We start from the raw sequence: 16,339 nt of genomic DNA, 5'->3' as shown, positions 1-16,339 counted from the left end.
GTCACCTTACACAGAAAGCAAAACCACTTCACAAATCCCAAGCAGTAAAACAGCGTAGCCAGATGCTGTTAGAACTGACACTTGATGTTTTTATCCAGCCCACATTTATCTGTGTCCTTCCATTGCATTGCTTCTCACTCCACGGAAGGCTGAGTTTAATCCCCTCAAATCACAGACCATTTTTGCCCTTCTGAGGAAGATTCTGCCCCATGAAACACATTTGTTTGGGCTTCAAAGGAGAAGCTTCATGAGAGGGACCAGAATGATGCACTCTGCATTAACTTTGACAGACACGTGGGTCCAGTCTGAAGATATCAGCACAATTCTGACTTACAGTTCCATCTATGACCAAAACCAAAGTTTCACTGATAAAAAGCCAGAAATTACTGTGAAATTAGGAAACCAGGACCCTCAAAAAACCCCTTCACTTCAAGTTTAACAGAAAGAAGGAACTATACCAAATGGCATTACAAACTTAACATAGCTTAAATCAACACTGAGAGAAAATTAGCACTATTCCAAGATGGAGTGTAAAAGTTCCCAAATTTGTTCTCTTGGTAAACTACCTACAGAGAAAAATCAGGATGAAAGTAAAGGATGACAAGAACTCAAACAGAAAAAAGTAATTTGATTAAACAGTCAGCTTTAGCAGCCTTTCTCCCCCCTCCAGATACTGATAAATCTAAACAGTCTGTTTAAAGTATTGCATTATGGTAAAAATTACTAGAAAATACCATCAGATACACCATAAGAAGTGAGAAAAAAAATTAGAAGAATCTCATTCTATTTAATAAGAGAAATTCAAGACAAGAATACGGTATAAACTCTAATTTATCAATAAATGTGCTCAGAACCTCAATAGAAAAATATCCAAACCCATAATGAAACAGTTGCATGTAACAGCCATACTACATAAAGAAAAAAACTGGAAAAGGAAGAAAAACTGTTTCAAATGGATCGACAGGGAAGATCTGAACTGACTGTTGCAAAATCAGCCAGAGGCAAAACAATCACATTGAATCACATTTAATGGGTCACATAGGCTTTACTACAACTGGATATTCAGACCACAAATACTCCATCCAAGAATATTATTTTGTTTACAAAATGAACCTCTTCCTTGGAAAAGTTGTCAGCATTTCCTGATACAGCAGGCAAGACTAATATTTTCAGCCAACAAGAAATGAGAATGAGAAGCAGTTTTAAATTCATACTGCATATTTATCTGTACAAAAAACTGGCTCCTACTTTGAATCTCACTCTGGGCTTGTAGCAATGATGGCTTCAAAAACCAGTGCTGCAGTATAGTGTCACCTGATCATCCTGGGCTAAGGAACTGGAAACAGTATTAATGTGACTTCTAACAGGTCACTGCTTACAAGATTTGCAACATTTAGTTCACACTCTGCTCATGCATGTGACAGCTCAGGACAATCTGTGGAGTAGCATCAAACCAAGTGTTGGCCACCTGATAATCAATTTAAGAAATAAAACATTCCATTCGTTTGGTACCTTCTCTAAGATGTGTTCAACTTCACACATTGCTAATTATCCTTATTCTAATATCAAAATGCCAGATACATTCATTGCAGCTAAATTGTGATCTACAGACCTGTCACCAACAACAAGGACCAATTCAAATGCTGATCTCACCATAATGAACAAGCTTACTACAAAAAACTAAATATCAGCAGAGTAACTGTGGGTTTGTGCGCATGTGCACACATAGCTGGATGTGTAAAATCAGCAAGCACATTTTTATTTAGAAATAAAACAAAAAAAGGTAGGAGAAGAAAATAAAAGCTGAAAAAATATTTATGCAGTTAGGAATATAGCAAAGAAGGCCTGAAGACAGCTAGTATTGTGACAGGATTGATGCAGAGAACCACCAAAAAAATCCACAAAGCTTCAAAATTGAAAATGACACCTACACAATGCAGAGCACAATCTCTCATTAGATGTTTTCTGTGAAATTTCCTGAATTCATCTATTAGAGATCCAGTAAAATAATCCACAGCATTTGTTATGGGACTGACAAAAAACCAATTTATGGAATAGAAAAAAAATTGTTTGCAACAGAATCATCATTTTTTTTTTCAAATAAAAGCCATTTAGATTACAGGCAGATTTTTGCCAAATTATGGGTTCACATCCAGACACTTTGAAATATAGGTCTCTTTCAATAAAAAACTTTGCCAGTAAACAAAGAATTTTAATAGATAAATTAAGATCTGACCAAAATACTGCCACATGAGAAACTTACAATCACCAGTGCTTTACAAAACCATTTTCCTTGTTCTTCCAAGTAATATTTTAATATACAAATACTTGGTACTTAAGGTTAGTTGTCAGAACTTGAGTCATGTAACAGCAAGCATCTAATAAAAAGTACCTTACTGTAGTTGGCTTTCATATAATCTACTCAAGAAGCTTTGCATCCAAACACTTAATAAGAAAACAAAAATCCAAAGGCTCTTTAGAAGTTATCCAGTAAGCACTACAATTCCAATTAATGTTGTAATTGCAAACAATTTAAAAATGAGAATTGAAGACCAATCCTATTAAATGCCAACTTTAGTTCTGTTCATTAGAACCTTTAAGCTACTGCACAGAGAGGAAAAATGTTTAAAATGAGCTTAACAAAAATTAAGATTTTTTTTTTCCTATTGAGCAATTAAAAGCCACTATGCTACAAGCAATCTGTGAAAGTATTTGAAACTATTTGATAAGCTCAAATAGGTTGATTAGCTGCATTTCCCTGGCAATAAGTTTCAACAACAACCCACTGTAAAAAGTTCCTCTTTTCCATCAGGTTATACACTTGTGCAGGTTTCTTTTCCCAGCCACAGAAAAAAGAAACAGCAAAACACTACAAAATAGGTGAAAGCAGCAAGTTTGTTGCCAGTTGTAGTTCACAAAAGAAAGAGGAGGGGAAAAAAAGAAAAAAATCCATCCATAAAGCAAAAAAAAGTATGAGAGAAAATTTTCTAACTGAAGCCAAGTATTCACATGAATGTACCTCAAGCTCCCACTTGAAAGTAACTCACTGGAAAATCATGCAGGCCAGTAAACTCACTGTTAAGTTGCTGATCTTTCACATCTTGGAGAGACACTTATTTCTTCATTAACGATTTTCAGAATTCATCTATTCTGCCCTCTCAAAAAATTATTCCTTTCCACAAAAAGGAGTAATAGGCAACTGATGAGGCATTATTCCAAAACAGAGATTACTCCAGAGGAGCATGTCATCTGTGGGCATACACTGGCTCCATTCTGAGTTCCACCAATTTCTTTGGGTTTTACCTCTGCCAATTCTCCTATGTTCAACCTATTTTGCTTTGGCATCCCCATCAGGTACATGTTAACATATTCAGCCATCAACTTTTATACTTTGTAGGCATCATCGAGGGAATACAATAAATTACTTCTTTAAAGAATTCAGTAACCTTAGAAACAACCTTTTCTATATGTATACTTCAGGGAAACCTCATAATCCTGTGAATAGAATCTCTGCAACTTTATTTTATTTATTAGCTAGTTTTCTAAAGGATCTATTTGGGTTATAGCACAACACTTGAAGGCAGCCTCCAACATCTCGTTATAGAAAAAGTCCCCTGAGAACTGGAAGAGTGCTGCCTAACCCAGCCCTAGCCCACTGGCACAGCTGCACCATCCAGGCAGTCCCCATGCAAGTAGCCCAAAAGGGGCTGCAGCCAAAGATGTCCAATGGCACACAGAGCAGTTTTCAGAGGATGAGAGAACTAGAGGAATTCAGGTATTCTGAAGAAAGGAACTTACAGGGGAGTGGAGGCAGGATACCTGCAAGAAATCTTGCTAGTTCTTTTCCATCACATGCTGCTTCATTGTAAAAACAAGAGGGAACTACTCCAGTCCTGCACTCCCCTGACTGGATGCACAAGGCACTGCACACTCAGCAAGGGCAGAGCAGGATCCTCACCAGCCAGGTAATGAAGGTGACACCAAAGGCCAAACACCTACTCAGATACTGTGGTAGAGACACGACTGAAACCTTAACTAGGAGCATTTCAAATCACAGTAGATCAACAAGAACTGGCAACATCCCAAAACTCTTCCTACTTAGTTGTAACCTGCCCACACACAGGTTACTTTTAATTTAATTATTCTTTCTATCCTGTGATAAATGGTTTTGTTCTTGGCATTAAAATTGACAGCAAGTAAAGAATAAGTATCTGTGAGTAGCTGAGTGTCTTAGTACTACTGGTTGGTTTGATAAATAAATTTCTTTAGAATTACCCCCTTCACTTGTTCCCTTTCTGATTAGAACATGACCCATCACCAGAAGATACAAGTATTAAATCAGTCCCAGCTTTCTCCAGTGAACAATAAAAGCATTTTAAAATTACGGTGTGCTGCTTCTTTAATGTAACTTCAAGTCTTGCAAAATACAGTCCTTTTCTTTGCATCCATGCCAAAAAACCATGTTTAAACCAAACCCCTTGAGTGTGCATATAATTACAAATGAAAGACTCCAACAATATTGCATGGCATTTTCCTTCCAGCTGTAATCTACAGGTGATCAACAAGGCTAAAGGAACAATTTGGAAACAAAACAGGCAATTTACTATGGGAGAGGTTTCAAAACACCTTTCAAAGTCACAGCTACCAAACAGTTGCTCAAGAACTAGGAACTGCGCAGAAAGGTCCTGTGGAAACCACTCAACTCTAAGTGTTCTGACTTTGGAAATCAGATCACTTTTAAAAAACCCCAAACTTGAAAGTCCATCTTCTAATGCGACTCATGAAGCCTGAACACTTTGAAATACACAGCTCTAGGAAAAGTCACCACAAATACATATTCTTAAGTACATAAGGTCTACAGGAGAAATGAATTTTTAAGAATTATGACCTTGTATCTACTTGGGTATTGGTTCAAATCCCGTTTCCAGCGTCATTTCAATGCAACAACAAAAGAGGGATTTCCTGACTCAGAGTTTAGAAGGAAGACATGCTGAAAAATAACTATTTGTTCCACACCTCATATACACTAAAGCAAAAACACACACCCACTACTTAAGCAAGTGTAATTATATTAACAAACAGACAGAACTACAATTCCACAATTAAGACTTTCTTTAATTGTGAGTTACTAACCACAGTGGTAGTGCTTCTGGAAGTTTTGTTTTCTTAAGCATCTGACTTAAACATGTACTTTCCTCCAAAAAACCCGTACAGTAGAGAAATACAGAGAATACTCTTTGGATTTCAGACAGACTAAATATTTATGCCGAGTTCTCAAGTGTTTCAACAAATGTCTTATACTTGGAAGAAATTACACAAGATTATGAAGGAAGCAGGCTACCAAGGCAAACTTGACATTTTTTCCACTGCTGAGCTTTAATGCTTCAGATGCAGAACCAGTTGCTTTAAACCACTACTTAAATGTCTTACATTGAAAGAATCAAGAATGGAGCTCAGTTAAATGTATATTTCTGCTCACTTTATGCCATATCCTGAGAGAAGGTGCTTGTGAGTTTTCATTCTGCAAAACCATCTCGTTGCAGAAGCAGCATGATGAAAACTACTGCTAAGCCTTTGAGAATATAACTGATATGAAATTCTCATGAAGATGAAGGACAAATCAATGAAAACTGATTAATGAGGAAAACAAAAGGCTATCTCAGTCTTCAGCTTCTCAAGAAAAGTTTATAAACACTAACAAAAGAATCAATACAATTTAGAGAAAAGAAACAGAGACAGAAATGTCAAAATGCTTATTGTGGCTAAATATTATAGAGTAACACCAGTTTCTATTAAGGTTTACTTTTCAATGATTCTTAAAACAGTTGATATAAAAAAGGTATTTTGAAATCCTCTTTTTATACTTGTATGTGGGTAGTTCATAATCACTTTACCTATTAGTTATATTTAAAGTAAACACTATAGCATCTGGAAATCAGCAACTGTACTTTTTAGAAAAGAGCTCACTAACATTTACAAGCCTCAGATACATCAATCCTACCAAGCCCTAACTCAAAAGAGCAAGTTACAGACAGACAATTGTCCACATGGGTCCAAAGCAATGCCACCAACCAACTTAGCTCAGGAGGAGAAAACTTGCTCCAGAAACCATTCTCTAGGCTTTTCAACAACTTCTAGGCCTTATGCATGCCCATGTTTAAAAGTCCACTGTCTAACTTCCCTGGCACAAAGGAGAGCAGGAAGCCACCACACACTGCTATGGGCAGCTCCACCATTCCAGGGCAAGGACAATAACTGGGGAAATAGGCATTTTATGTACTCACATTCATGCTTTAGGCACAGGAAATGTTCTGCAAAATTAATCTACTTACCTGCAAAACTTCTTACTGGAAACAACAGATCTGTTTGATGCTGTACTTACTGATTTTTGCTCAGTCACAAAAATCTTACACTGTTAAACTGAAAACAGAATTGTTTCTACAGCACTAGAAACACACACAATAGTATAACCATACTGGCAAATTCCCCCCAAACACTGCTCTAGTCAATTTTCATACCACACATTCCAAAGACCAAAAAGTCAGATATACCACTATGCACACCTATTAAGTTTAACTGATAATTCCAGACTAGAGGTACAACAGGAAAACAGTTTCTATACAAATGCATTAGCTGCAATATCAAACCTCATGGACACCTGAAAATAGCTGGACACAGATCCCAAATAGGATTTGTTGTCTTTGTTGTACCTGTTTACCAAACACAAGCATATTTTTTCTCTTTTTGCCTCTCAGAACAAATGGGTAACACACTAACTACCTCCAAATAGAGCAGAGCCAGCAGACCAGTAGTTGTGCAATCTGCAGTAAAAGGTAGCCACACACACACAACTCTTAGTAGGAGAAAGACCAAGAGAAAATTTTAGATAATCTCCAAGAGAAAATACATTCAGTATTCTTATTTTCCCAGCATTGACCATACACAGATAAACACTACATTCTGACTTTTAAACTTTATCAAGTAGATTATAGATAACTCCATTTGCTATTACAGATTTGTATCATTATGTCAGCTAAAGACTTCAAACCACATTAGAGTACACTACCTCACAGGATGAATACAGCAACAAGTATTTACAATCCTAACAATCTACTTGCAGATTACATTACAGTGTTTACCAACACAAGTGATCAGTAATACACAAACTATTTCATCTTCATATTTAAAAACAAACACATATTTTCAGGGCATACTATTACCAGGCACTTAACTTTGAAACAAAAAAAATTTCCCTAACCCACCCCTCCCCAAATGTCTCCAGAGTACTAAAAGATCAGCCACCATTTTGTTTAAACACTCACTTTCAAGTATCTGATTTCAATACTTGGGGGTCAAAAGAAGAGAATTAGTGGCATTTTTAATTTAGGAAAATACTGCCACCTCTCCTAGTAAGCTTCCAGACAGTGGCACAAATTTCCATGCAAACAAATGAAGTCTTAGTAAAAAAATAGTAAAACTATTTAGTAAAACTATAAAAATGAGTCAACATCTCATTTTCAATCTAATTTTGGAACAATTCCTCTTCTTCCATCTTCTACAACTTTCCTAAATGTAATTGCTTTAAACTATACTACAGGGAAACAAGAGAATATTGAGGTAATTTTGCAGACTTTCTCCAGTTGTATCACATCCCTACATCTACCACTTATGAGGACAGTTTCATCCCTTCCTCCTTTTTATTTTCTGTAGATAGCAGAAAACCAAATTTTACTTTAGACTGAACAGTTTTGTACTAAATATGTACTTGGATGCTAGACTGTAAAGGAACCTGTCATCAAGCTCCAAAAGAAGAACACAACCCTCAAGTTTTAAAATTCTAGCTCACTTCTGTAATCAAAAGAAAAATATACATGACCTATACAATGAGTTTGTACCAATTTGCCCTTGATTTCTAACTGTCAATAGTACTGTTATGCTACATGCACATAAAGCCTGCACAAGAAATCTATTGTGTTGATGACAAAACAAAGCACTACAAGCTAGCCAAATTACAAAAGACAGAACTAGATAACAAAGTGACAGATGGCTATTATAAAACACTTTCTAAACTATTATTATTATTATTATTATTTTGCTGATTGGCATGCCAAAACAAGGTCACATATCCAGTAGCATCAGTTACATGTGAATGTACCCAACTTTACTAACAGTCTATTATCATAAAAGTACTCAAAAGAGCAAGAAAAAAGAAAGAAATGAGATTCCTTAGCAGGAAAGATGACAAATTTGGGTCATCACTGAAGCCTAAATGAACTGCTCTGAATGGCATTATTCATTCAAACTAACAATAATTTCCCATTTACTGCAGTCCATAGGGAACAAACTGTTTACATTTGGTTTTCTCTGCAACCATACAAACTAGAAAGGTTTGTTTAAATTAAAGCTTTGATTTTGCAGCATAGTTTTGTGGCCACAGAAGGGCAGGACAGACAGGATCCTACTGCCTGGTTATATACGAGGTTTGCCGTGTTGTTGCACTCAACCACAAAAATTTCTTTTTTATTCAAATGACAATCAAATTCAAATTACTTCAGTCATACTTGCAAGTAGCATTTTAGACCAGATCCACACCAAACTGTTTTCCTAAGACCATATGAAGTACATAGTTCTCATCATTTATTTGTCTCCTCATTAAATTTATCAGTCCAGCAGGGGAAGATCCATGTTTTCTCCTGAGATCATGCAAAACATACTTACATCATCATCACAGATTTTAAGAACTATGTCAAAATACTTCTAACTATCAACACTCAAAACAAAGAGGGAAACTTACCTACTACCATGAGCGTGAACTCAAATCCTCTCTTCACAGACTTTCGGTAAACTTGATTTGGAAGATTTGCAAACCCCACATATCCTTCAAGGTTCTTCTGTTGCTAAAGCAAGAGATATTTAGGAAAAGAAAAAGTTAAAAGGAAAGCAAGTAATTTCCTAATTGGCTTGTATTCTTAGTTAATGAAATGTTCACTTCATTTTCACATTTGTAGAAAAGCGCTATCTACCCAACCTCTCAACAGCCCAAGCTGTCTACATTCAAGACAGTATAATGAACTGCAGCAAAAAATACAAAAAACAATTTTTTGTCTGGATGGTCAGAAAAACTGGCACAGAAACTCAGGTACACTAGGAGTATTTTGGGCAAATGCAATTGCCATATTATGCCTGCACAGTGAGCATGTGCAAACAAATTAAAACATAATCAACTTGGTACCAATGCCCATTTGACACACAGGCCAGCAGTATGAATGCACCCTTCCTGTATTTCCAAGTCATGGTGGTACTGCCTCAACATGAAGGGAATCAACTTGAGACCTCTGCTTCTGTGTCATTCAACTGCAGGCCTTCATGTCAAACCCAGACTTACACTAATGCAGCATGCCTTGCATAAACTCTCCATACAGGCAAAACTTCAGTTGCCTTGTACTCTGCAAAACTTACCCAAAATAGTGCCTACTGTGAAACAAGAGAAGAATTCTGGATGTTAGCCATTACTTCTTCTCACCACATTAATGAAAATGCTGGAGGTACTTAAAATGCCTCCTCCTCACTGTACTAGACCCAGCAATCTTTCAAAGTTCAACTGTGCTACCTTTACACCACTCTTCCAGCACAATCCTACAACTGTTTGTTTATTAATGCAGCAGCTCTGAGGATTGTCTTATGAGACTGGGCAATTTAGATATTTTACAAAGATTCTGAAAACACTTTCTTGAGAAAACTGTCTACTAAAAGCAACACAAGGCACTGCTAGTCACGGAGCAGTGATTTCAGCCTTTAGGCGTTATGTCCATGCAAAGTTGAGAGGATGTCATGTGATGGTGGTACTGCCTCAGTTTCAGAGTTTGAGAGCTGTACATACCCACACAGCTGAAGTGCTGTCTACAAGTTCAAATTCCACTGCCTAAAATTATCTTTATGAGAAGAGAGGAATTCTAAAAAATAATTTGTAAAAAATTTTTCTCTTGCAGGCACTCTTGGCTCAGAACTTCTCTGTATGGGATACAGTTTGGTTAATTCAAGTCTGGTATGTGGTTGAGTCATTTATTTTGAAATTCTTTCTTTCTAAAACTGACAGAATAAGTTCAAAGCAGTAATAAACTCAGAATTTTTAAATTAAAAATATTTCTTCAATTAAAGCAAGGATATAAAACCACTATCACCTTTAAAGCATTGAATGCAAGAACTAACCTCTTGGCAATCCAACAGCACTAGTCAATAAATGGACTCTGTGTTTTAAGTCACCCAACTGATTTCTCCATTTGGCAAATAAACTATTAATAATCTCAAACAAAACTACACCATTGCAAAGACTAAGTTAGAGGCTTCAGTTTAAATAATCATAATGCAACAAATGTTGTTACTTCCCTAAATGTAGGAATCTTTGTGTTGTGTCATCAAGGAACTTCTTTAAAGCTTTTTGTTTCAATATAGGCTTTGGTGCAGCTATAATCTCATCTGAAAGGTTTTAAAGTATTTTAAAAATCTGCCAGGAATTTAAAATCCAAATATTTGTTTTAATTTTCCAATCTATTACTGCATGTAAGGAATGGAATTTATCACAATCTGAAACCCTGAGCTGGAGCCAATGCTTTAGAGATATTACATGACATGCAGGTCAGTGCTGTTAAAGATATTAAAGGGCTCCTTAACAGTGCAGGTCCTTAATAACCATTAAGGATGTGGAACTCCTATTCATCCTACCAGATATGAAATATCTAATCACAGTCAGGCACTCCTAATAGTTTTACTTGTCAGTCACCTGCATTTTTTAGTATCTACATACCTTTTAATGTGTGTCATGTTTACCAGAAACACCTCACTGCCTCATTAGCTAATTCTTTTGCTTAAAAGAATGGGTTTCCATATAATTCTGGTCTTGAACTAAAGTTATTTCTCTTCCCCTTTATAAAGGGCTCCACACTTCAGATAGTTTTACCCCTCTGTACTTCTAGATCACTCAGTATGAAATGCTAAAAAAGAAGAGATGGCAAATTTTGGGTTGTTTGCTTTATTAAGTGGGTCTACATTAATTACACCCACAATTTTAGATAACGAAATAAAAATGGTAGTAACCAGAAAGATGAAGATGTATCAAATGTTACATTGGGCATTAATGCTGTGTTTAATGTGAGCATTTGTCCTCAGTAGGAAAAAGCCTTTTAAAAAATTGCAGCTGGATGCCAGATTCCGATTTCTGGTACACCAATTAAAACTGAAGATTTCAACATACTGGTTCTTAAATGGCTGCCTTTGTTCATAATTTGCCACTTCTAAAGAGACCAAAACAAATTAGGAATTGAGTTTCTTTAATTCCTGCAACAGCTTTTAAAGGAACTTAGTACTTTTTTTGGTAAAAGAGTTGACTTCCACTGTCTTGAACACGGTGCCAAATGAGATCTCACATTTCTAATACTTACAATACCTTCCCCTTAATTTTTACCCCTTCTTGATTTTCAACCAGCTGTTACCTAAGCTCAATTTTAGTTCATCTAATAAAAACCTCATGCTGCCTCTATTCCTACATTAGCTGTAAAACATCTGCATCAAGGTAATACTTACAGCTACTTTGTAAACAACACGTTTCCATCATTTTCACAATTGAAGATATCAGGAGAATAGATCCAGAAGTAGTCCAGCAAAATGATGAATTTGAACCATTGCAGCAACGAGTCCATGCAGGTGCAGCCGCAATCCAGAGAGAGGAAGAGGGGCAGTGTGAGAAAGAAAAGAAAAGAAGAAAACGTTACTTACATTTGATCAAAATAACTCACAGTATTTTCCACCTACTATGCTTAGGATGCAGCATTTTAAGCAGAATCACAGAATGGTTTGGGATGGAAGGGGTATGGAGGAACATCTACTTCGAAACCCCCTGTCATGGGCATGGAGACCTTCCACTAGGTCAGTCTGCTCTAAGCCCCATCAAACCTGATTTTGAACACTTCCAGGGATGGTGCATCCACAACTTCTCTGGACAATCAGTTCCAGCACCTCACCACCCTCACAATAAACAATTTCTTCCCAATAGCTAATCTGAACCTATTCTCTGTCAGCTGAAGGCCATTTCCCCTCGTCCTCTCCTGTTAAAAATCCCTCTTCACCTTTCTTGCAGGCCTCCTTAATTGTCTTTGTTAGTAACCTTAATTTAGTTTGGATTATACATAAAACAACCGAATTTCATGGTAATATACTACACAAACTCCAGCCATTTAATCATCAATACAGGCAGCTTAAACAATAGCTCTTTTTACTTCAGGTATTCAACACATTTTTGATTGCCATATGCTATCTGAACCTGTAATGGGTTCAGGCATGTTTCTTCTTCTGAGGTGTTCACTAGAATATGCAATCTCATTTCACCACACTACTACACAGCATCTTTATTTTAGTCTGGAAAAGGTACAAAGACCAAAGCCATCATCCTCACAAATATCTTCCAGGATTCTGTGTTTCTAAGTCACTTTACACATTCAGTGAACAGCGTCAATTCACTTCATTTGCAACACTGAGCATTAGAGCACTGCTGCAACCTTGGGCACAAGTGTCATGGTTCAACAGCCAGAAAATAAAGAACAAAGCAGGGAACACAAGCTACGTGTCTGTTCAACAACATCTAACTCTGTGCGTGATAAGAGGTCTACAACAGTTCTCCAACACACCACTTACAATACCTTAACTAAAAGTTGTATCACAAAGATCCTGTTTGTCACTAAACATCTTCCCAGGCTTGAGTATTTCAATACATAGATACTAAAAAAGTAAGTAAAAAACCCCATCTTAATAGCAAATTCTAGGCCAGCAGTTAAGATGCTTCTGCATCTTAATACCTAATTTTTAATCAATCCCATAGTTCCAGAGTTTGAATTTATTTTTAGAAACTCTACACTGTGATGGAAACTGCACTTCAAAGTGGCACTGAAGTCTCCTTCTGCTTGTCTATGTAATGCAATATAAGCTTTCTGTTTCCACAGCCCCCTTCATGGTCTATCAGCACCCAGAGCCATACTAGCTCAGCACATTGGGTACACTGCTGCTGTACTCTTCTGAAAGGACAAAAAAGCAAAGCACTGCTGGATCAATGCCAGTCCTTCTCTGTGCCTCGCAGAAAGGTGGCACAAGATGCTCTGGGAGGAAGCTCCCTTTGTTTTGGGAGGAAGACAGATGCATATGAAGCAGAACTGGAGCGAGCTGTGCAGCCTGGAACATAACTGATACTGCAGATCCCACAGCAGCCCCAGTACTCCAAGATTTTAATATCAACCACCCTAAGTAATACATTACTATCAGGTATCATGTAGCACATCACTGCTTTCAACTGTGAAAGAAGGGTAACATCATCAAGCACTAGTTCACTGAGTGAACACAGGCGCCTCCTTTCCTGGACAAAAGCAGTACTAGTATGAAATCCTATCATCCAGCAAGAACAGCCACATGGGTCACACCGAAGTTCTGCCTTCACCTGAGGCCAGAAACATACATCTAAGGTAGCACACACAGCAGAATAAACAGAGCAGTGTTTCTCTTAACACCTCCACAATCACCAAAGATCCACCTCGCAAGCATTTAGGATGGGCTATTTCTTCACTTAAACAGCATTTGACCAATTTCTCTTCCATGCACACTCTTATAATCACAAACAGCATCCACAAAAGTCTCTCTAGCAAGGACTGCCCCTGTACATTGTTAAAAGGATGAATATCATTTCAAAATTACCTCCTGTTAGCACAGTAGTATCTTCATTGGAAAACAGCCCTAATCATCTAATGTACTGTGCTCAAAAGAAGCCATTTCATGTCTCTGATTGCTCCTGCTGCTCTTACATAACTCTTCTCTAGCTCTGTACTCTTCTGACGAAGCCAGGGCAAGAGCTACACACAGTGTCCAAGAGGCAAACACAGATCCAATGTCTGATCATGTGCTATCTCTTACTCTCACCCTTTTATCAATTCCCAACATGTAACGTATTTGAATCCTTCCAAGCACTGAGCTGATGATACTGTGAACTGTACACAAGACCTCACTCCTGAGCTCTAAAACATGTTCACAGCTTGTCACTGAGCATACAGCACAGCAGTCCATTTGTATCATTTTACAATCATCCATGATGCATTCCAGCTATCATTGTATATCAAGTATTCTAATATTTTCATCTTCTTGTAGTTGTCAGCAATCTCCAATCTAACTCAGCACAAATGAAGGCAAGCAATACAATTATAAACTTGGCCTCAGATGACTTTCAGTGCATCTACTCTGTGTACTCAATGTTGCTTTAATGTACGTCTCCCTCAAGCAAAATGTCACAGCCCACATAAACCAGCTGCAGAGCTGGTGGTGTTTTTGGATCCATCATCAGAATCAATGAATTAATAGCAAGCAGCAAACTACTCTAACTATGCAAATGAGTGAAAAGAGAAACAAGGCATCAGTGGCTTCCCAAGCAGTTCTAAAGAAGATCACTGATATTAAAAAAAAAAAAAGTAGTTTCTCTTTAAATAAGTCTGTCATCTTCATTATTGCACAGACACTGTAATTTACCTTTCTCCTTTATTCTGGAATGACTGTGTTCAGGAATGATAAATTTAAAGTCATTCTTCACATATTACCATCTGGACCAAAAGATGAGAGCCTCTGGCCTAAGGTCCAGTGCCTGATAAAAGAGCACACCTTATCTCTCTGACAAAAAGGAGACAGAACTCCAAGGTGAGCTAAAGCCATTTTTTACCTCTGAGAGTTCAGCTCACACTCAACACAGGTAAGTGCAGCTTCTATGCACTGGTAGCAACCAACAGCCTGTAATAGGATGTTATGAGAACTCTTTGAGGATTTATGACATAGCCAAACTAGCAGCAAATATTAATGAAGACAGCTGGACAGAAAATAGATGAGCAAACAGAAAAGCAGTGTGACATCAAGGAGTCACTGTCCTTTCTAATCAAAGCTGGCTTTAGCACTTCTCAATCAAACTTACTCTAAGAAATACTTATTTTTCCTCTAGTCACTCCTAGGAAATACTGCTTTTAAAAGTATCCAGAAAATCACAGAAAATCCAAAAATTGTTGAAATCTGACCATAACACAAAGTGATATTAGAAAGGGCAGATACCCTCTGCATTTGGCATAGCAATGTTTGTTGTCATCAACAATGAAAAGAAAAGCTTATCATTCTTCACGCATTTCACACAGCTGGAACCAGGAGCATCCTCTGAACACGGTATTTTTTCTACAATTTACATTTGCTATGGTGTCAATTTATTTTGGTAAGGTAACTAGATGTAGGGCAAGTTTTCTTTATATACAATTTACTTTACTCAGTGCTGCTAAGACACAAGAATTTGCACTTGCTCTAACAATGATATGAAGAATTAAAATAGTATTTTTAGAACTTTTAGCTGAATTTCTGCAAATCCTTTAGCCACAATATTTCTATGCAATATCCTACCACTGTGCTGTGAGTATGACCAGTTTGACAGTTTCTGGTTCTATGCATAACAACTGGTCTATAAGCATTGTTTACCCATATTTCCTCCACTACCCCTGACACGGTAACTTTTTATTTTCTTCTTTCTAACACTGCTAGTTATTTGAAGTGTCCACATCAATACAGAGAAGCCTCCAAAACTCGCAGGAAAGCCTTACCAACATCTTCAAATTTTCTACAGCTTATCTAACGTTGCATTTTTTCAACTTGTCAATATAGAGGCAATACATAAAACAAGTAAGACATCTCCTCATCTTGTCCTCCCACATCTCGGAGACAACTGCAAACCTTGCAACTTAGAGTTTTTGTTACTGCATTCTTAAAATAGAGGCTTCAGGTAGCAGTATTTAGTGTAATAATGCTTCTACAATCCATGGGCACTCATTAAGATAATATGTAGTACCTCAGCATTGACTTTTTTGTCTGCAAAACCCCTTAAAATAAACACAATCCATATTAAAAAAACAACTAACAAAAAAATCCAAATAACAAAAGAACAAAGTATGGAAATAACAATATAAAAGGGAAACTCATCAGATCTATTTGCAAAGTTAAACTTAAGCTAAGCATCTATGAATACATTTGTCCTTTCACTATTCAAATAAAGTAAAAATATTTGCTGGGTCAGTAACATCTGCTGTAATCTGCATGGCAGAAGTCTAGCACTGATGGAAAGGAAATGAGCACTTCTATTCCCTCAAAGAGACATCAGCAGCAGCCTTTCTTTGCAAGGCAACAACTTGGTTTCCAAGTGTGAACTGAGGGCATGGCCTACATTAGAAAAAATAAAAAATATTTCCACAAAGGATTGAAAAAAAGAAAATCCTTTCAATGCATAACC

The 16,339-nt window shown here is 37.0% G+C and overlaps 1 protein-coding gene across 2 annotated transcripts in view; it reads right to left on the bottom strand.

Annotated features, from left to right (window-relative positions):
• SEPTIN7 (septin 7) overlaps positions 1-16,339 on the bottom strand; it is a 78,534-nt gene that overhangs the window by 51,248 nt on the left and 10,947 nt on the right. The window contains exons 1-2 of one of the 2 annotated variants that reach the window (XM_058821115.1): positions 11,581-11,597; positions 8,795-8,897 (exon numbers count right to left, since the gene is read on the bottom strand). In XM_058821115.1, the coding sequence (XP_058677098.1) occupies positions 8,795-8,804 (10 nt within the window). In that variant the 5' untranslated portion in view covers positions 8,805-8,897; positions 11,581-11,597. Of the gene's footprint in view, positions 1-8,794; positions 8,898-11,580; positions 11,598-16,339 lie in introns of those variants that run through there. The other variant, XM_058821123.1, reaches the window with a different exon arrangement.

This window comes from Ammospiza caudacuta, chromosome 1 (assembly GCF_027887145.1).
Source record: "Ammospiza caudacuta isolate bAmmCau1 chromosome 1, bAmmCau1.pri, whole genome shotgun sequence".
Taxonomy (NCBI): domain Eukaryota; kingdom Metazoa; phylum Chordata; class Aves; order Passeriformes; family Passerellidae; genus Ammospiza; species Ammospiza caudacuta.
Note: the sequence above shows the minus strand (reverse complement) of the source record. Positions and strands in the feature narration are given on the sequence as shown.